The sequence below is a fragment of the Bos grunniens genome, chromosome 1 (assembly GCF_055505025.1).
Source record: "Bos grunniens cultivar Pamir isolate PY7600 chromosome 1, Bosgru_T2T1.0, whole genome shotgun sequence".
Lineage (NCBI taxonomy): Eukaryota > Metazoa > Chordata > Mammalia > Artiodactyla > Bovidae > Bos > Bos grunniens.
Genome location: NC_141165.1, coordinates 119,054,045 through 119,075,207, shown reverse-complemented (window position 1 = coordinate 119,075,207; position 21,163 = coordinate 119,054,045). Strand labels below are relative to the sequence as shown.

The 21,163-nt window shown below is 37.3% G+C and overlaps 2 protein-coding genes across 12 annotated transcripts in view; one reads left to right on the top strand and one right to left on the bottom strand.

Moving 5' to 3' along the window:
• Positions 1 to 1,580: 1,580 nt before the first annotated feature.
• LOC147380164 (uncharacterized) lies at positions 1,581 to 7,902 on the bottom strand. 7 transcript variants are annotated; one of them, XR_015134726.1, is made up of 4 exons: positions 6,867 to 7,902; positions 6,125 to 6,334; positions 2,124 to 2,382; positions 1,581 to 1,957 (listed from the first exon to the last, which is right to left on the bottom strand). XR_015134726.1 is itself a non-coding variant. In XM_086321430.1 (2 exons), exons 1-2 carry the CDS (start codon positions 7,137 to 7,139, stop codon positions 6,275 to 6,277), a joined length of 333 nt encoding a protein of 110 aa, XP_086177556.1. In that variant the 5' UTR covers positions 7,140 to 7,902; the 3' UTR covers positions 3,142 to 6,274. The 7 variants fall into 7 exon arrangements, 1 of the variants encoding a protein (XP_086177556.1); XR_015134729.1 differs by having other exon boundaries at positions 6,125 to 6,487; positions 6,867 to 6,992; XR_015134731.1 differs by having other exon boundaries at positions 6,125 to 6,534; positions 6,867 to 6,983.
• NSUN3 (NOP2/Sun RNA methyltransferase 3) overlaps positions 6,964 to 21,163 on the top strand; it is a 60,928-nt gene continuing 46,728 nt past the window's right edge. For all 5 annotated transcript variants that reach the window (XR_015134723.1, XR_015134724.1, XM_086321375.1 and 2 more), the window contains exons 1-3: positions 6,964 to 7,098; positions 7,897 to 8,006; positions 16,606 to 16,949. Coding sequence is in view for 3 of the 5 variants with exons in the window: in XM_086321375.1 (XP_086177501.1) it covers positions 7,084 to 7,098; positions 7,897 to 8,006; positions 16,606 to 16,949 (469 nt within the window). In the remaining 2 variants the exon portion in view is untranslated. The remainder of the gene's footprint in view (positions 7,099 to 7,896; positions 8,007 to 16,605; positions 16,950 to 21,163) is intronic.

Below are 21,163 nucleotides of genomic sequence, written 5' to 3'. Positions count from 1 at the left end.
TATAAGTGGGAAATGCTTGGGTACTACCAAAATAAGAATAAAATGTTAGTTTAAATTACATTTATAAAGAAATAATTCCAAAATAATTAATTTAAAATAATAGTACTTCCCTTGCACTGAAGAATGGCATCTATATATTCTGTCTTCCAACTGGCATTTAGAGAAACTCTTAGATACATATTTTGAATAATAGATTAAAATGTTTAATTAAAAACATCCATATACATCAAGGTGAAAATACAGAAATCACCTTGTTAAAATTGGTAAGTCAGTTTGGCAACTTGTACTGATAACAGATATATATATATATACTGATATCTGACAATAACACGATTAAGCATGTCTAAGGCAATTTAATTAATTAAAAATTTTCATTTTGAGCATCATATACAATTTTTTGGAGTTTTGTACATGGAACTTACCTAGCGCACTGAGTAGAAAGCATTCTATTTCAGATACAAAATTCATAACAAATTTGATAGGTGACTGAAGTGTAAGGAAAAGTAACACAAGAAGACAGAATGTACATTTTGTATTGGCATTAGAGAAAAAACTGGCTTGTATATCTTCTTGGTTCCTTGTTGTAAAATTTATATTAGTTCATTTTTTAAAACCTGAACTCATACTTTTGCATTTTTACTATTCATCTTGTTTGGGAATACATATATCTTTAAAATTTTTGTACCGCTCCTACCAGTGATTAGTGTACAATAATTACTGAGTTCATTTAATAAAATCATTTTTAAGATTTTGAAATTAAATATATGGTAAAATAGAATGTTTTATATATCTCAAAAATTAATTTGTATTCTTAACACATTCTAAAAATATTTTTAGTTTTGTAAATCCACGTGGCTTTTAACAAGTAAAATGCCTATTTTGTTATATGCTGCCTTTTCATTCTTAATCACTATGAATTATGACATTTTCACACAATAAAAATAGCTTGTATCAGTACATTGTTATGTTTTTCATTCGAGAAACTTAAATGATTACTTTTTGGTAATAAAGGATTTTTTAAAATATGATTGTTGATATTTTAAGTTGAGAAATTAAAATAATACATTTTTGTTGTTTTTCGTTAAAAACTTTTTCCTCTGCATACATTTTTATATATGTGAAACAAACATTATTTTAAAGACTGAAAAACAAGATCGTATTGCCTTATGATTCTAGATGACTCATATTTCAAGATCTGTCTCTTGAGATAAAACTATTATCCAAAAGATACAGCTTCACTTATTTGGAGGATAATTCTGTATACCTTTATGTGTAAAATATGTAACATATATACAATTTTGTATGTCATCGCTATGAGTATAAAATAGTTTTTTATACTATTTCTAGAAACAACAGTAGAAAGAAATGTTGAAAAATTCTAAACTATTTTAGCTATTGTTTGTGTTTTCCTCAGTTTTTCAAACTAGGTTTTTTTAACTTGTCTTTTATAATGGAGGAAGCAAATTCATAATTTTGTAAAAATTAAATGCCATGTTTTCTGCAGGTTTAAGATTAAATGCTTTTTAAGTGCCAAATTATGGAATAGAATTCACCTAATTTGTAAACATTGCACACAGCCATGAAATTAAAAGATGCTTTTAATTAAAAGATGCTCCTTGGGAGAAAAGCTATGACAAACCTAGACAGCACATTAAAAAGTAGAGACATTACTTTGCCAACAAAGGTCCATCCAGTCAAAGCTATAGTTTTTCCAGTAGTCATGTATGGATGTGAAAGTTGAACTATCAAGAAAGCTGAGCGCCGAAGGATTTATGCTTTTGAACTGAGGTGTTGGCGAAGACTCTTGAGAGTCCCGTGGACTGCAAGGAGATCCAGCCAGTCCATCCTAAAGGAAATCAGTCCTGAATATTCATTGGAAGGACTGATGATGAAGCTGAAGCTCCAATATTTTGGCCACCTGATGCGAAGAGCTGACTCATTAGAAAAGACCCTGATGCTGGGAATGATTGAAGGCAGGAAGAGAAGGGAACAACAACCCAGGATGAGATGGTTGGATGGCATTACTCGCTCAATGGACATGAGTTTGACAAGTTCCAGGAATTGGTGATGGGTAGGGAAACCTGGCCGGAGAAGGCGATGGCACCCCACTCCAGTACTCTTACCTGGAAAATCCCATGGATGGAGGAGCCTGGTAGGCTGCAGTCCATGGGGACGCGAAGAGTCGGACATGACTGAGCGACTTCACTTTGACTTTTCACTCTCATGCATTGGAGAAGGAAATGGCAACCCACTCCAGTGTTCTTGACTGGAGAATCCCAGGGATGGGGGAGCCTGGTGGGCTGCCATCTATGGGGTCGCACAGAGTCGGACATGACTGAAGTGATGCAGCAGCAGCAGCAGGGAAGCCTGGCATGCTGTAGTCTATGGGGTCGCAAAACAGAGCAACTGAACTGAATTTGTAAAACTTCCTGTGAATAGTTGAGACTCATTCAGCATTAGAATATGCCACTATGTTTGAGGCTGATCTCTTACTTAGTATTCTTTTACTATGGCAGTATTTTATTTGCTACTTGGTTCTATTTGCTATGCTTTTTGTATTACTCAGTTTCTCCCATTAAAGAAGTACTACTCCTGCAGATGGCAAAAGCTTATAAAAAATGACACTGCCTATGTAAATAAAGCTGTAGGTTATATATTTTGTTATCCTTGGCTCTGCCACTTAAATTTTTCTCTAATTGAAGTATACTTTGCAGTTGAGATTCTGCTAATACCCTCTAGTTTATCAAGAAATACATTCCAGTGTATCCAAAAAATAAATCCATATATTTCAAAGCTTACGTTAAAAATGCTTTAAATTATCAAAATAGTAATAATCCGTTGTCTTTGTGGAAACACAATAGAAGTCTTTTTTTTTAAACAGTAAATCAGAAATGAGTTTTTTGTATTGAATGGGAGTTTATGTTAAAGGGAAAATACGAAGAAAATCACTTGTCAGGTTACAGCAGGAGTTGTGAATTCCTTTTGCCTGTTGATGAGAAAACAATATGTCCTGGGTAAATGAAACCGTGATCTCCAAATTTTATACATCGTTTTTCAGTAAACACTCTTGGTATACATTAAATATAAAGTTACTGTGTTAGTTTGCTAGGACTGCCAAAACAAAGAGTACCACAGACTGGGTGACTTAAACAATAGACATTTATTTTCTCATAGCTCTGAAGACTGGAAGTCCAAGATCAAGATGCTGGCAACTGTGTCTGAAACCTTTCTCGTTGGCTTACGGGTGGCCTCCTCCTCCCTGTTGTCGTCACATGGTCTTTTCTCTGTGTGCATTTGCTGTTAGTGTCTCAGTGTACCCAAATTTCCTCTTTTATAAGGACCCCAATCAATTAGATTAGGACCCATCCTAAAGGACTCCCTTTAACTTAATGACTTCTGAAAAGGCCCGATTTCCAAATAGTCACATTCTGAGGTAATGGATGGGAGAAGGCAAGGGAGGGGAGAGTTAGGGCTTCAACATAATGAATTTTCAGGGGAAAAGTTTCAGCCCTTCATTAATATACATATTCTCCTGTATTTTGTATATATGCCTTCCTAACTTTTTTTTTAAAGATTAGAAAAAAAGTTAAATACCAGTTACTACATTCACTTCCCAGCTCCAGAGGATTATTGTCAGCTGTAGTTTGTAGACACCACTTTGGAGGGCTGTTATTAAAAAAGTGAGAGCCTCAGCTGACTACTAAAGTGATGTCCAAGATTTCCTCACCTGTAACTATACTTTGTTCTCTGCTTTGATGGTAAATTTCTTTGTTGTGTTTTTCTGCCATTCAATTTAAGAAGCTAACACTCTCTTGATATCAGATTGTTTTACTTACAAACCCCGTCTTTACCTTTTTGATGCATAAACCTAAACATGAAGTACTTTCAGAGATATTTTATATAATTATGAAAATTCATAGTTTATTCTGAAACACTTCTTAAATGACCTCACAATAAAATTGCATAAGTATGTAGAAATTATTTTCCTGTATAGCAGTAAGTCTTTATATTCTTAAGCTGCCTCAGTCTTTATCATAACAATTTAAAAACCCAAGTACAATTTCTGGTGTTTGTGTCAGCTTAATTTCTTATGTTTGCAAAAACAAGTCTGCTTCTAATAGTTTCTGTTCTTAAAACTAAGTGCAGAACTTTGTTTATTCTCCAGTAGCTATTTGGTGTCAGGTAAGGGAAATCCATTAATATTCTTATGATACTGATATTGATTCTAATAGATTAGCAGGTTAAATGAGAAAGGTCAAACTAAAGAAAAAGGAGAAAGAAACTGAAGCAGCTCCCCTCTGTGAGAAGAAATTTCCAAGCAGTGGTATCAGTTACAAACAATTGCATACAAATTTAAAATATTTTCATGTTTAAAATCATGATTTTAAGAAAAATTGGAAAAGTACTTGAAAATGTGATATGGTTAATAGCTCTAATATAAAGGTAAACATAAATAGCACTAAGACAGCTCCAGATAAATGGATATGAGTGGGTAATTTACAACAGAAATATAGTACTAAGATTTGAAGATCTACCAGACTAAGGACATAATTGAAAAATACAAGATTATCAGACATGCAAAGATCATGAAAAAAAAAGTCTATCAATAAGATAGTAAGTATGTTAACCTACATACTTTCAAATACTATGGAACTTCTAGAAATTATGTACTGTATGTGAAGAATTTTTAATAAAATGCTTGTAAAAACAGGATACAATTTTACATAGTTTTAGCAAACTTGAAAATGCATAAAATTAGAGAAACACACCAAAATGTTAATAGTGATTATCTCTAGTGGCATTATTCCATGATTTTCACTCACAGGCTTAAAAGTTTTTTTTTCTTCAATTAAAATCAGAAAACAATTATGCTAAAGAAGAAGTTACAAAACAATATAATAACTAATATGACCTCTTTCCAAGCATAACATATTCCCTTTCCCTTAAAGAAAAATAGTATATATGATTTTTACCTTAAGTTTTTTTATATGTCTACATTGCAGTTATATTACTACCACATTGATTCATTAAATGCAACCATCTGTAAGAAGTACAGAAAAAAATAAACTATATGAAATCTCTTAGAGGCTTAAAGGCAAACTAATGACTTAAACTTTCAACAAAATGATGCATTTAATCATCTTAATACTGTACTTTTTTTACACCGAATCTAAATTCATTTTTAGATTATTGGATAACTTGTTTAAATAAATATATTAAGCATCAGATCACAATAGAGGTAATGAAATTTATCTTTTTATATGGTCTTAAGATTTGCACTTAGAGTATATACTTACACTGATATTTTGAGCATCAAGGGTCTCAAAATGATGATGCTCATTAAATATTAGGCACTACCTTAGCACTGACTTTCTCTGATAAACTGCTAATTGAAATTACAAGGAAACAACGGAAGAGTAACACTAAAAGAGCAAATAAATTGCTATTCCTTTCAGAATGGGTGTGAACCTTTCCAGACAACCAGTAACAGTTTCCCTAGTAAAAGTGAGTGAGGAGGTTCATTTTTTAGGGTGTTAGAATGTAAGGTCATTTTGTTAGCATTTGGTATCAAAACTTGATGATCACTAAGATCAAGATAGTGAATATAATACACAGTAGCAGCTAACATTTGGATGTGAACTGTTTCTTAATCTCTATGCTAAACGTTTTAACTGTGTATTTAAATCAATTTAATCCTTTATCTCTCCCCGAGAGAGATTATTCCACTGAGCTATCTCTAGGAAACACGTGACAATTTTTTTCATCATATCTGTCCTTTTATCTTGAGTCCTGAATATCTGGGCTAATGGGAATCTTCAGATTTGATATATTAGCAGTAACTATCTTCGCCTCTGAGAACATCTTAAAACAACGATCATACAAGCTGACTCATTAGAAAAGACACCTGATTCTGGGAAAGATTAAAGGTAGCAGAAGAAGGGGACAACAGAGGACGAGATGGTTAGGTTAGATGGCATCACCGATTCAACGGACATGAGTGTGAGTGAACTCCTGATGGCTCAAAGGTTAAACCATCTGCCCGCAATGCGGGAGACCTGGTTCAATCCCTGGGTTGGGAAGATCCCCTGGAGAAGGAAATGGCAACCCACTCCAGTATTCTTGCCTGGAAAATCCCATGGACGGAGGAGCCTGGTGGGCTACAGTTCACGGGGTAGCAAAGAGTCGGACACGGCTGAGCGACTTCACTTTCACTTTCTGGAGTTGGTGATGGGACAGGGAAGCCTGGCGAGCTGCAGTCCGTGGGGTCGCAGAGTCAGACACGACTGTGTGGTTGAACAACAACAGTGACAAACACTTCCATTCTTTTTCTGAACTTCAAATACAGGGCAGAAAGAAATTTTTCAGAGTGAGGCATGGTTTCTGAAGACCCTCTGCCCAAGGCTCCGCCCAGGGGCTCCGGCCACGCCCCCGGAGTAGGTAGGCACTGCCTCCTCTTGTCAGGTGGCTCAGATGGTAAAGTGTCTGCCTGCAATGAGGGAGACCGGGGTTCGATCCTTGGGTCAGGATGATTCCCTGGAGAAGGAAATGGCAACCCACTCCAGTACTCTTGCCTGGAAATTCCATGGACGGAGGAGCCTGGTAGGCTCCAGTCCATGGGGTCACAAAGAGTCAGACACGACTGAGTGACTTCACTTTCACTTGCTCTTGCCTCTCGCGGGACAGTGTTAGTTGCTCAGTCTTGTCCAACTCTTTGTGACCCCATGGACTATAGCCTGCCAGGCTTCTCTGTCCATAGAATTCACCAAGCAAGATTACTGGAGTGGGTTGCCATTCCCTTTTCCAGGGGATCCTCCCGACCCAGGGATTGAATCACACATTCCGCACTGCACGCAGAGTCTACCTACCTTCTGAGCCACCAGGTAAAGACTCGCGGGACCTGGATCCTTTAAAAGGCGAGATTCCGTAACTCGGGCAAAGCAGAATCTCGCGAGAAGTTGAACCGGAAACGTGAGGGATGCGAGAGAATTCCGGCGAAAATCGTAAGATGGGCTGTTCATTTGTTCCCGGCAAGCTTTAGATACCCGGTGGAATTGATTTTCTTGTTTGATCTCTCCTGACGGGATGGTGTTGACCTTGGTGAGGGCTGGGACCCAGCCGCGGGCCTGAGCCAGAAGCATTACCGACCGATGACGTTGCGAGGGAGGGGGCTGGGATGCGGGGAACTTGGTGATCTCAGGCTTTCTTTAGCTTCAGTCCAAAGCCCTAGAATAATGCTGAGTGTTTTGACCCTCGCTCTTGAGCGTTTTCTGTTTTCTCCCGACTCACCTCCGCCGCAGATAACCAGTCTGCACTGTAGCCTGCAGGCTTTAATATCCTTTCAACTTTGAGGGGAATGCAGGCTCTTGGAAGGCTGAAACTGTCCTTGTCCCCGTGTTATCGTGGGAGATTAGAAGAATTTCTGTTACATAATTGACCTTCGATAAACTCTGAATTAGTAAATTAAATAAAACAGCGAAGTTTCCACAGGAAACTCACTTTTCTTCTAAATGCACTTTATTTTGGAATAATTTTACATTTACAAAAATATTATAAGATGATACATGCTTTTTCCTGAGTTCCCCTGATGTTAACATCTAGAGTGGCTTATTTAGATTAATTTTGTTCCTTTGACACACATTCCTATGTTAGCACCACAATTCCACTTCACCTTTTGCCTTACATTTGAGCAATAATCATTTGGAGAAACGTTTTTCATAAGTAGATAGAGTATGATAATATAGTTTTATTACGTGTGAGGTATAGCTCCTATCTTAAGAACTGGTAAGTATCTGGGGGAAAAAAGGTGTTATCTTAAGAAAAAAGACTGTGCTAGTAATGTTGAAATTCAATAAATTTGTAATAGAGTGTGTCAGCAAACTTTTCGTATCATCATAGCTGAAAGCAAAACCAGAAAGGAAGCTTGCAAAACAGATTTGCAAAGTTGTATTGGATCATTTTGAAAAGCAGTATTCCAAAGAACTTGGAGATGCATGGAATACAGTAAGGTTAGTATAATTCATCTTTTGATGCTTTATGAAAGAACAAGAAACAAACCCTTCTGGGATAGGGGTACTGTGAAGATAAAAGAGTTTAAACCTGGCTACCATTTCTTGCTGTAGCTTCAGAAGAGAAGGAGGAGGAGGAAATAGCTTGAATCATAGGAAGATGGAAAGGGGAGAAAGAAAACTTTGTAGTCATAATTTTGTTATAAGCAAAAACTGTTATACCTTGCCCTGATTAATTGCTTTAATCTTTGAAACAGAACTGCCCACCAGTCTTGACAAAATTAATTATACTGTAACAGAAAAGTTTTTAAACTTCTGAGGATATTTGACTAGTTTCTGAAAATTCAGGAGATAGCGCGACAAATCTTTAAAGCCATCACTGCTTTATCTTGGCTAAAGTCACTGTCTGGTGATCATGTTTCTTCTGTTTGTCTTTAGCTTTATGTGTTTTGAACATACATGCCTATGCACGCACACACACAAATTATTTAAATGTTTTATAGAAAACAGAAATGAGAAATAATTTAATGCATAGACACGAGAGAAGTTTGATTTGTATGTTCAGTGAGTTTTGCATTTGGTCAGTATGTTACTCTTACGGGTTCTTTACATTGAGTGTCTGATGCACTATACCATACCCTGTGAAACACAGTAAGACAGTCCCCGTGTCCAGTTTTCTGACAGTCTGATATTCATAGGAGAGAAGGAGCATGATTAAAACTATATAAGCTGCTAATTCCATAAGTATCCCAATAGAAGTAGGCAGGAGTACCTAGTCCCATGTAACAAGGCCTGATGGTGACAGCAAAGACCTAAGGAGAAGCCAGGTCTTAGTAATTTGACAAAGTATGAGATGGTTCTGAAGTAATTTTAGACAAACTGTTTTAGAAACTTGTAAATACTGTAGCTTGAAAATGTAGTTTATAGTTGGAGATTTATTTCAAAACTAGAGTTTTTACATGAGTGTCCTCTGTCACAGAGAAGAAAAGAGGGATGAATAGTGAAGTGTCTAATTAATTCATGAGGTTTTCAGTATGCAGAGTTAAATCAGATAGAAGAATAACCAGATAGCCAGACATCTACAGTATGCTTATTATGTGCCAGGCAATAGTGCCTTTATTTGATGCTTGGAAGAAAGCTCTCAGGTTTCCTACTTTTCACGTAAGGGAACTGCACACAGTTTAAGTATTAAAATTTGCCCAGGTTCACTCAGCTACTAAGTGACAGAACTAGAGTTTGTGTGCCTCTCTGGTTCACAAACTCCTCACTCCTATTCTATATGCCTCTCATACCTCGGATGTAATTAGGCATAAATGGATGATATAAAAAAAATTTCAAGAGGTGTATTGTCTTCAGACTTAACAGTAATCTGGCTACTCAGACCCTGTAATGAGTAATTTTTATATTTAATGTGCACAGACAGATTTATAAATTATTATTTGACCCTAACCAAAATGAGCAGTGAACCTCAAATCCATTTGATTAGCCATGCCTTCTGCTTCATCTACCTTTTTGTTGGGTTTTCATGGTAATTTAAGTTTTGCATAAACATGTGCTAAATTTGCCGTAAGCAAAATAAAGGCTTTCTCTGCTTAGAAAGTAGCCTGAGCATGGAGCATGGCATGGAGAAATAAGAACAAGTGTTTTTGTTTTTTAGCTATTTATTTCCAAGACATAATATTGTGCTTGCAGAGTCTATGTACTTCCAGGGGAAGGAGAGTGGGTTCTTGTGCTATCTAGAAAGCTAATAATTTGCTCAGTATTTTTAGTTATAGTAGTGGGGAAGATTTAGTGTTTAATTTTATTGCTCTGCAAAGATCTTTCTTGCCGTCATCCTTTGAACAGCCCTTTGAAGTTGAATTTACCCTGATTCAATTTTTGCCTTGTTACCTACGTGCTTTTCAGGTGAGCCCATTCATGTCATGACATGTCATGTCAGTATGCTGTCCAGAGAAGGCAATGGCACCCCACTCCAGTACTCTTGCCTGGATAATCCCATGGACGGAGGAGCCTGGTAGGCTACAGTCCATGGGGTCGGGAAGAGTCAGACACGACTGAGCGACTTCACTTTCACTTTTCACTTTCATGCATTGGAGAAGGAAATGGCAACCCACTCCAGTTTTCTTGCCTGGAGAATCCCAGGGATGGCGGAGCCTGGTGGGCTGCCGTCTATGGGGTCGCACAGAGTCGGACACGACTGAAGCGCCTTAGCAGCAGCAGCAGCAGCAGCAGTGTGCGGTCATCTCCTGTGCTGCAGCCCTTCCATGAGAGGAAAGCAGGAAACAATGTCAGGAAAGAGTAGGAGACAATCAGCTTGTTATTAAAATCTCTGACGACTGAAAGGAAAATGGCTCAAGAACGTATCTTGACGCACTTCTGTGAACTGATTATTTCTGGATTTCTAAACCAGACTTTTAAAATGATTGTATGAGCGCTCTCTAGTGGGCAATAATAGCAATAAAACAAAAGAGATTTCTTTATTTTAACCATAAACTCTTTTTGTGGGTTCTATAATCTGTGCAGTTACACAGAACTAAGCAATGGTACTTAGCAATGTCTAGATAAGATAATTTTTTATCCTCATCATTAGATAGAAAGAATCGAGAATAGAATAGTAGAGAAATCAGAAAAGTTGAAAATCATGTTATGTAACAGACTTTGTCCAAATAATATGCAATTTTCAAGGGATATGTGAGCACAGACAGGCAAGTTATCATAATCGACTTCCAGATGCTCAGCTTTCATATATGCTCTCTCAGAAGATTACTCTGCTTCCCTTGATTAAGGGGGTGCTTATTCCTCTTTCCCAACCTGCCCTTCTACAGTTGTCTTTGTCCCGCTTTACAAAAAAGGTCTCACTTTCACTCTCCTGACTCTTCCACATTGCATTCCCTCCAGGGTGTCAAAAATCCCTCTACAAGAAACTATGGGACTGCTAGTGTAAATGACTACTACCAGATTCTTTGACAGGTCAGATGGTCTTCAAGTTTTGCTTTCAGCAAAAGTAAAGGACTTGCAATTGAGCTGTTAGCTAACAAATCATTTAAAATATTTCTGAAGATATATAATTTAGTGATTGGAGACCATAACAGAAAGTATTTTAACAAAAGGGTGACATTGCTTTAACAAAATGTATTTTAATTCTCATCTACTTATTTAAGTGAAGGTTTTTCTTACCCCTTCTAAAAACATAAAATCGGAATTGATGTTGAACCCTGGTCATTATTTGTTGTTGTTATTTAGTCACTCAGTTGTGTCCCGACTCTTTTGAGATCCCTAAACTGCAGCCACCAGGCTTCTCTGTCCGTGGGATTTTTCCAGTCCAGAGTATTGGAGTGGATTGCCATTTCCTTTTCAAGGGGATCCTCCTGAACCAGGGATTGAACCCACATCTCCTGTATTGCAGGCAGATTCTTTACCACTGAGCCACCACAGAAATTGATGTTGAACCCTGATCATTATAGCACTAGGTAATATTCATTCCTGGATGCATCTAATTTCATTAAGGAAGCCATTTCCTATGAATTTTTTCTTTTTATGTTTAGAAGGAAAGTGAAAGTTGCTCAGTTGTGGCCAACTCTTTGCAACCCCATGGGCTACATAGTCTATGGAATTCTCCAGGCCAAAATACTGGAGTGGGTAGCTTTTCCCTTCTCTAGGGAATCTTCCCAACCCAGGAACTAAATCCAGGTTTCCTTCATTGCAGGCATATTCTTTACCAGTTGACACAGGGAACCCCATTTTTATGTATAGATAATTATCAAATGTATAAGTTATTTTGGTCAATTTTGTACTAATAATTTTATTGATAACTACTCTGGAAGCTATTTTAACACTTAGAACTTTAAGGCTACAATGAAAACAAATTTAGTATATGCATGCACATGTGTCTGTGAGTGTGTATGTGTGAGAGAGAAATATAGGGTGATAAAGATTAAAAGCACAAAATTATATTAGGACTTAAAGTTATAAAAGTTATATGGGGAAATATAAAGAAAAGGGAAAGGAAGTGTACAATTTCCACCTGTTCAAGAAGAGTCAGTCCATGAATTTTTAAATAGACAGTGATGGGTTTTAAAATCACTCTGGTATTTAGTTTCCACAGGATAGATTTTAAAAAGTAGTGTAATTTATATTTTAAAATGTCAATTTTTACAGTATACTGGAAGTTATATTCTTAAACATACGGTGAAGATTTTGATATCAACTTAAAATGTTGCAGAGGGTACAGAGTTTTTTTTCCAAAATGATGTCAGTGAATATGCTAGCAAAACATTTGCAGGTCACTGATCTTCTAGGTCCCAGTTCTGCTGATTGCTGGTGTACTTGAACTTCTGGCTTGGAGACCAGTAAGTGAAGCAGCTTCAGAATCTTGAGAGGAGGCCCGAAATACAGCATCTGGCCAGTGTTTTCTTAAGTCTTCTAGTATATGCTCCCTCCACTGTCTGCTGAGCTACTTGCCCATCTGTCAGAGCTTTCAAAATTAGTAGGCTCCGGGGCATCATCCCACCAGTGCAGGCACTGGAGTGCCAGGGAGAGCTGAGATTTACATTAATACACAGCTTTGCTTTCTCAGGGCTGCTCAGTGCCACCCTGAGCAACCTTAGCAGTCCCATCATTGAATTGATCCTATTGTAGCTGCTCCTCAAGGGCCACTTAAGTCTGGCTGTTCCATTGTTAAGAGACAATAGGCTGCTTCCGAAAAGCAGGGCCTCTGGCATTAGGCGAGGTTTGGAGAAGAACTTCTCTTCCTCTTCCTGTCCGGTAGCACTTGTGCTACTGTACTACGGTCTCACACTCCTACTGGACTTTAAAGCCAGTGGCTTTTTGAATCAAAGACTTCTGCTTCAGTAGTGATGTGACCTTGGAAGTTGCCAAATCTCTGAAAACCTCTGTTAGCCTGCCCTCTAAAATAAGCATAATAGTTGCCCCTCACAAAAAAGCACATAGTAAGCATCTGGTCAGTGATCTTTATTATTATTAATATTGTCAGGGTGAGGTGGAGCTAGTGGATTGGATGGTAGGTAGAAAGGCTTCTCTGGAGAGAGAAGGCCTAATAGCAAATAGGAGAGTTAGCCAGGCTGCAGGTTGGTGAGAGAGGAAAGGTCATTTTAGTGCAGAGGGGCCAGTTAATGCTAAGATTGTTAAAGGCTAAAGAAAACTTGCTCCAGGAAATTCAGGTAGTTCAGTTGGCTGGGTACAGATTAGGAGGGATCAGAAAATTGGTTTTTTCTGAACAAGGGCTTATTTTATCTGGTTGTTAGAGAATGAGATAGGATTAATTTCTGAAGATTCCTGCCACATCCTGCTGTAAGTATATGTTTTTAAATCTAATGAGGCTGTCCCCTCTTAGAGTCTTTCAATGATTTCTCATCTATAGGAATTTAAAATTTATAAGATAAAATTTTAAAACTTGATAATCTTAGACTTGTCCCATGTAATCTTCTGCTATACTGGACTACTTTTAATTCCCCAGATGAACTGTTCTCCATCATACCTTGGTACCTGTACATACGCTGTGGTGTTTGCCTTGGAACTTGTGTTCTCTTTTCATCCTGCGGCTAATTGCTCGTCCTTCAAGATTTAGCATATTGGATAGTGTACAAGAATCTATAGTGTTCCTGAACTGAAGTCCTTGCATACAATAAGGTTAAATAAAATATGCAAGATTAATAACCTTTGCTAAGGGATCTGAAAGAAAATGTGAATAAATGGAGAAACATATTGTGATGAAAGTTAGAAAGAGTGAATACAATAAAGATGTTAATTCTCCCCAAATTTAGTACATTTAATATAATCCTAGTCAAAGCTTATATCTGTCTAAATCAGTTCAGTTCAGTCCCTCAGTCGTGTCCAACTCTTTGTGACCCCATGGACTGACTGCCGCATGCCAAGCCTCCCTGTCCATCACCAACTCCCGGAGTTTATTCAAACTCATGGTCATCGAGTTGGTGATGCCATCAACCATCTCATCCTGTGTGTCATCCCCTTCTCCTCCTGCCTTGAATCTTTCCCAGCATCAGGGTCTTTTCAAATGAGTCAGTTCTTTGCATCAGGTGTCCAAAGTATTGGAGTTTCAGCTTCAGCATCAGTCCTTCCAATGAATATTCAGGACTGATTTCCTTTAGGATGGACTGGTTTGATCGCCTTGCTGCCAGAGATCTAACCAGTCCATCCTAAAGGAAATCTGCTAAATATATCTTTACAAATATTTTATGAAATTTTTTTAACCAACTGCTTTTCATGTTAATCTGAAATAATAAACTTTCTAAAAGAGCTTTGGAAATTATGAAGAAAAAATTAGATTTTTCCCTGCCAGATGTTAACCAATTGGAAGTATTTAAAGCCAGTTGTAAGTGTGTAAAGCCAATTAAAAGTGCCCTGCCAAGATGTTAACCAATTGGATGTGTGTAAAGCCATTTGTTGGCTAAGGGATGGACACATGATGTAAACCAAGCCTCTCCAGTCTGTATTATTAAATAATGCTTCTGAGCATTATTTCCCTGTTATTACATGACTCAAAACTCTGGATCAATATTCAGCCAGTTTGGAGAGTATAATTAGGATGAACTGACATAAGGTTACAACAATAGATTTCCTTTTAGGGTCCATTTTAATTCAGTGGTTCCCAAAGTGTGGTCTGTGGATCAGCATCATTAGTATCACCTAAGGACTTACTAGAACTACAACAGAAAACCCCAGGTGGGGCCCAGCAATCTCTTACAGCCACTTGATGCACGTTAAAGTTTATGAAGCATGTTTTTAAAGAAAGAGATTGTCATCCTCCGGTAAAGCTGAAATGCTGGGCTTCTGTGATGCACTGTCATAGTAAGAGGAAGTGATAAGAGAAAGCAATTTCACATATTAGCCTCAATTGAAATTCACATGGCCCTCTAAGAGTCGCAGGTGTTACATTTCAATCCAGCCATTCCTCACATAGGCAACACCAGGGTGAGTAGCAGCTGGAATTTATTTAATTGACCATGGTTAATGAGGCTCCCAAATAACTCAGCTAGAAAGGTCAGCTCGTAAATAAATATTTCCTGCTGTATCATTTGTCAGTTGATGTGAGCTTGTGATTGTCAAGAGATCTAACTGTTGGACCGAATAAAAAATTAGGATGGTACATCTGCTGGGGAGGTGGGGGCATGGAAAACCTGCACCATCGGTCCATAAGTGATTTTTAAACCATCCTTGGTTTTGTATCCTCTGAGCCACTGATCGCCTCATTAACTCTTTTACTGTAGTGTTCACTGTAGTTAGCTTTCCATACTTTTATCTTCATCAGAGGAAAACTTGAATACTTACTCTTTTGAACAGCCTTTAATGATAGTACTTTTCCCTTTAAAATTAAGACTTGAGTTTTAAATTTTTTCTTAAGAAAAACACTTCTTTATGCAAAGAGTGATAGACTAAAATCTTATTTTGATGGATTTTGAAGTATGCTAAAGAGAGGTATGCCAATGACACCACCCTTATGGCAGAAAGTGAAGAGGAACTAAAAAGCTTCTTGATGAAAGTAAAAGAGGAGAGTGAAAAAGTTGGCTTAAAGCTCAACATTCAGAAAACTAAGATCATGGCATCTGGTCCCATCACTTCATGGGAAATAGCTGGGGAAACAGACTTTATTTTTTGGGGCTCCAAAATCACTGCAGATGGTGATTGCAGCCATGAAATTAAAAGACACTTACTCCTTGTAGGGAAAGTTATGACCAACGTAGATAGCATATTCAAAAGCAGAGACATTACTTTGCCAACAAAGGTCTGTCTGGTCAAGGCTATGGTTTTTCCAGTGGTCATGTATGGATGTGAGAGTTGGACTGTGAAGAAAGCTAAGAAAGCCGAGTGCTGAAGAATTGATGCTTTTGAACTGCGGTGTTGGAGAAGACTTGAGAGTCCCTTGGACTGCAAGGAGGTCCAACCAGTCCATCCTAAAGGAGATCAGTCCTGGGTGTTCATTGGAAGGACTGATGCTAAAGCTGAAGCTCCAGTACTTTGGCCACCTCATGTGAAGAGTTGATTCATTGGAAAAGATTCTGATGCTGGGAGGGATTGGGGGCAGGAGGAGAAGGGGATGACAGAGGATGAGATGGCTGGATGGCATCACCGACTCGATGGACATGAGGTTGAGTAGACTCCAGGAGTTGGTGATGGACAGGGAGGCCTGGCATGCTGCGATTCATGGGGTCGCAGCGTCGGACATGACTGAGCGACTGAACTGAAAGACACGTCATGTTTTTTTCGCAAGATAATGTGCAGGGAGGGACGAGATTGAGAGGCAAGTGAGGCATTCCTCTTTGGTGCAGATTTTAAGGGGCCCCTAAAACTCAGGAACCAAGATAAATACTGTTTTAATGACCAAAACTGATACCAAAGAAAAATCCCACGATGAACAAAATATCAAAGTTTTAAGAATAGGATAAAAACAGTGCTGTGTTGAACCATTTGGGTGCCTGAGGCAAAGGAAAAAGTAATTCTCCTGGTTCTGAAAACCATAGGTAAATAAAGCGTAAGACTAGGACCTAGTTCCCTGACTTACTATAAAATTGTATTACCATCTATTATCTTAATACCCCTTTGTTTTTCTTTTTCTCCCTAGGGACATACTAACATCTCCATCTTGTTGGCAATATGCTGTTCTTCTTAACAGATTCAATTACCCTTTTGAACTGGAAAAGGATTTACATTTGAAGGGCTATCACTCACTCTTTCAAGGATCTTTACCCTACTATCCTAAATCAATGAAATGTTACCTTAGCAGAACTCCTCACAGAATGCCTTCAGAAAGACACCAAACTGGAAACCTAAAAAAATACTATCTCCTGAATGCTGCCTCCCTTCTCCCAGTACTGGCTCTGGAATTGAGGGATGGGGAGAAGGTTCTGGATCTGTGTGCTGCCCCTGGAGGCAAATCTCTAGCTCTGCTGCAGTGTGCTTATCCAGGTAATGTACTTTTCTCTCCATAACTGACAGCTTTTAAATATCCACATGTTACAGAATACTTTTAGAATATGTGGGGAGAAATGTAAGATTGACTTTTCAGACTTTGAAAGCCTAAAAACCAAGACACCAAGACAGTGTGGAGAAGAGTGGAAGTTTTACTGAGGAAACAGTGTAAATAACTTTTTTTCCCCCAGCTACTTTGTCCTTACAGGTAATTGGGAAACTACAACAAAACTACAGCATTTTGTGAACACAAATCTGTCAGATAATATGAAACCTGATGAGCTAATAGCAAAGATTTTTAAAGTTTTATTGTTGCTTTTACACTTCAGAGTCTTGTATTGATGTCCTGGTATACGTTTATGCAACAAAAACATACACATTTAAACTCATTTTTTGTATTATTGGACCATAAGGTTCTAAGAGAGTTCTGTCCAATAGGAATATAACATGGAGTATATATATAATTTAATGTTTTTGAGCAATCTTATTAATATAAGAAGCAAGTAAAATTAATTTTGATAATACATTGTAACCTAACACATTCAAAATATTATTTGAACATGTAATCAGAATAGAAATTATCAATGAGATATTTACATTCTCTTTCTTACAGTCTTTGAAATGGTGTGCATTTTACACATAGGGTACATTTTAATTTGGATTAGTCACATTTCAAGTGCTCACAGCTTCACGTAGCAAGTGGGTATAGTATTGGATGGTGCAACTCTAAAGATTTTAAAAGTTCTTTTGAAATGACTTATCATTGCTATTAGTAGTACAAAAAGGATGAAATATATGTAATACACATTTTTATATATATTTGTTAAAAGTAATGCATTCATTTCAAATTCTTTTCTTAATGGGACAATGTGACTTTTAAACTATTACTTCAGATTTCCCTGGGTGAAAATTACTTATGGCAAGATGAGACGGGTTTCAGCCTCAATTCTATCTGGTTTTTGTTTGATAGTTTTGTTTTTATAAGTGCAAATGCTGTTCACAGAGATGAAAAGATGAAATGGTGAGAATTGTGTTATAGTAATCTCACTAGTTCTTTAAACTCCTGAATTATAACCCTAATCACATAGATCTCGTTCACTAAGCATTATTTTAATCATCTACTATATAAACACTCTATGTAAACCAATGTAAGAACTATGTAAACCTATGTAAGCACTAGGTCTGTTTTTGATTTTGAAGAAGGCAAACGATTGGAAACCAATTTTAAAAGACTGTGTTGCCTAATTAGAAGACTTATTCACTTTCTCAGCCAAAGCACTAGTGTGCTGAACTGCGTTTGTTTGGAGTGCTCTGGGGGGTTTCTGTGCCCTGGCCCAACTTGCTGTAATAAGATTCTGGATGGGTGGGGAGTGTGCTCCTTATTTATAAAGTTGGTGAAGAGCTAGGAGAAGCCTTGACCAGAGGTGTTCTCCTTTTTTAAGAAGCCTTGACCAGAGGTGTTCTCCTTTTTTAAGATCTGAAAATTGATTCCTTTGAAACTATCTAAGCCTGCTGCTGCTACTGCTGCTAAGTTGCTTCAGTCATGTCCGACTCTGTGCGACCCCATAGACGGCAGCACACCAGGCTCCACCATCCCTGGGATTCTCCAGGCAAGAACACTGGAGTGGGTTGCCATTTCCTTCTCCAATGCATGAAAGTGAAAAGTGAAAACGAAGTCGCTCAGTTGTGTCCGACTCTTAGCAACTCCATGGCCTGCAGCCTACCAGGCTCCTCCATCCATGGGATTTTCCAGGAAGAATACTGGAGGGGGTTGCCATTGCCTTCTCCAGAATATCATACTAAGGAATTTGAAATCTTAACAGTAATGAGAAACCACTGCAGACTTTAAAAAGGAGAATGACACGATCAGATTTACATTTCACATCAGATGTGGCTTTGGTGTAGGGAGTGAAGTAGTAGAGCTCATACCTGGAGGTGAGCAGGGCAGTCAGAAGAAGCCAGTTGCAGTGATTTAGGTGACAGTTGCCAGGGGTTCAGGTTAGGCTATTAAGATGCTTATCCCTTAAAAGTTGTTATGTATCCCCAGGACATGTATGTATGTATGTATGTATCCTAGTTTGAGAACTGCTAATATATATCTTCCTTTGATAGCATTCCTATTGAAATAGTTTATAAACATTTTTATGAGAACTCTGAATCCTATACTAGGCGTTGGTATAAGTATACCAGTTAAATGTATATTTTAGGTGTAAAAATACTGTGTGTTTTCAAATTGTGGTTAAAACTTATTGAAACTTGCTGTGTTTTGTTTTTGTTTTTTTTGGTAAGAAATCACAACATAAGAGATTATTTTGTAAGTTTATTCTGTTATTTTTATAATTTGAGCTGAAAATGAAATTTTATGGAATTGTGTTATAAGGAGTATTTGCTACTACTTTTACCCTCTATTCTTTGATAGCATGCTTATTTTGTTTGTTACGTCAGTCTTAAATATAGAATTTTTAGTATTGTGAAAAATGGAAGAGAAATGCCAAATTTGGGTAGCATTTTGAAAAGAGGGCATTTTTATCCTATTAGTAGGCTATCCTATCCTCATTAGTAGGCTATAAATATTTAACATATTTATGGTAAAGAAATTCAGATTAAGAATCCAAAGGCAAATGGATATATTCTAGAAGTTTGAAGTATAGAAGAATCTTCCTGTTCTTACATCAAGGGCAATGAGTTACAGGCAGTAGTCCAAGTAAAGTAGCTTTTCATCTAAGAAGGGCTAATGATAATGGTTTACTAAGAAGTACAGATGTCTTCATGCTGATGCTCAAATCCCAAATTAGGTTAGCTACAGTGCTTGAATCTGGAATGCAGATGCCATGCTAAAAAAAAAGCTTTTATAAGCAAAACTTAAAATGATGGCTGCACTAAATGTGCATTTATCCTCTGAATTTCTTCAGATCAGTACTGGCCTTTATTCTGGGTCAGGAGGCTCACAGCTTTGAATAATTGAAAAGCTCATATTTTAGGATGATTAAAAAAAATTAGTCTACTCTTCTGGTCTAGCTGCTCCTACCTGTTAGCATGGTGAGGGACTGTCCATTGTTTTTTATTGTTCTGTTTTTGTCAGTGGAGGCTTTGTAATGTCCTGGTGTTCATAAAAAAAGAGGAAAAAAAAAAAAAAAAAACTACCTTTGATTCTGAATAGGAAAGCATTAAGAAGTTAAGAATGACCCAGTTTGATAGAGTGGCTTGATCAACTTTCTTGCTGAGGGTTGACATGAAATTCTCTTTGCTGTCAATAATACCCTTTTTACATCTCGTTAGCTTTTGGTGATAGAGAACGTTAGTCAGAGTCTTTACTGAATTGCTTTTGCCCTTCTCCCTCTGAGCCTTTTGCACACCCTACAGGTACCATTTTCCCCTTCTTCCCCTTTGCTAATTCTTTTCCATTCTTCAGGTTTTCACTCAGAAATCAGCTTTCCTAGAAAGCCTTCCAAGAACTCCCTGCATTAGATGGATCTTCTTTTTGGAAATAATAACAACAGTGATAATTTTGAGCATGTAGTAGAAAAAAGAAAAAGTAAAGCTGAGACTCCAAATGCTATTCATGAAAAACCTCAATGGCTTTTTCAAGAATTTGTTAAATTTATCCCTTTTTCTACTTAGATGAGAAAAAAAAAAAAAGATTTGGTTTATTTTTGGCAATTTAAGCTTGAAAATTAATTTTTTCTCAATGTAGTGAGTCTGTGTGTATGTGTGTATATGAAACTTGGATTGTAATGCCTTATATTATATATTTTTTAAAGTTTAACCAGTCTAATCCTATTTCAGATAAAATCTGTCTAGACCAAACTGTAATATAGCATAAAGCTGTATTTCAACTGAGAGTTACTTTAAAATGCTGAATTGAGGATCTTGACTAAAGCTACAATTTAATGAAAAGCTGCCCTGATTTTCAGTTTTAGCAATTTAAATATCTTTATCATAATGCCATATTTTACATCATATGAGCCACATTTGGTGAGCACATACTCTGTGTGAGGCATTGCATGGTAGGTGTAGAGCTCTGAAGGATAGAGAGGTAACTAAGACGTCTGTTTCCTGTGATATGACAAACGGTGTGTTTTAGCCAACTCTCCTGTTGAAAATAACTTAAAAGTGTGGGATATAATATTAAAGAAAAGCAAAATCTTTTAAAGTCTGTCAATGTTCTCCAAATACTCAGTGGCCGAAAGTTAACAGTTTGAGAACCTGGG

What these genes read in the sequence shown, in the direction of transcription:
- LOC147380164 (XM_086321430.1), bottom strand. Translation starts at nt 7,139, where the DNA reads ATGCTTCTGGCTCAGGCCCGCGGCTGGGTCCCAGCCCTCACCAAGGTC. An exon ending in TTTACCTGGTGGCTCAGAAG is followed by an intron (nt 6,335 to 6,866) that starts GTAGGTAGACTC and finishes CTGTATTTGAAG; the next exon opens with TTCAGAAAAAGAATGGAAGT.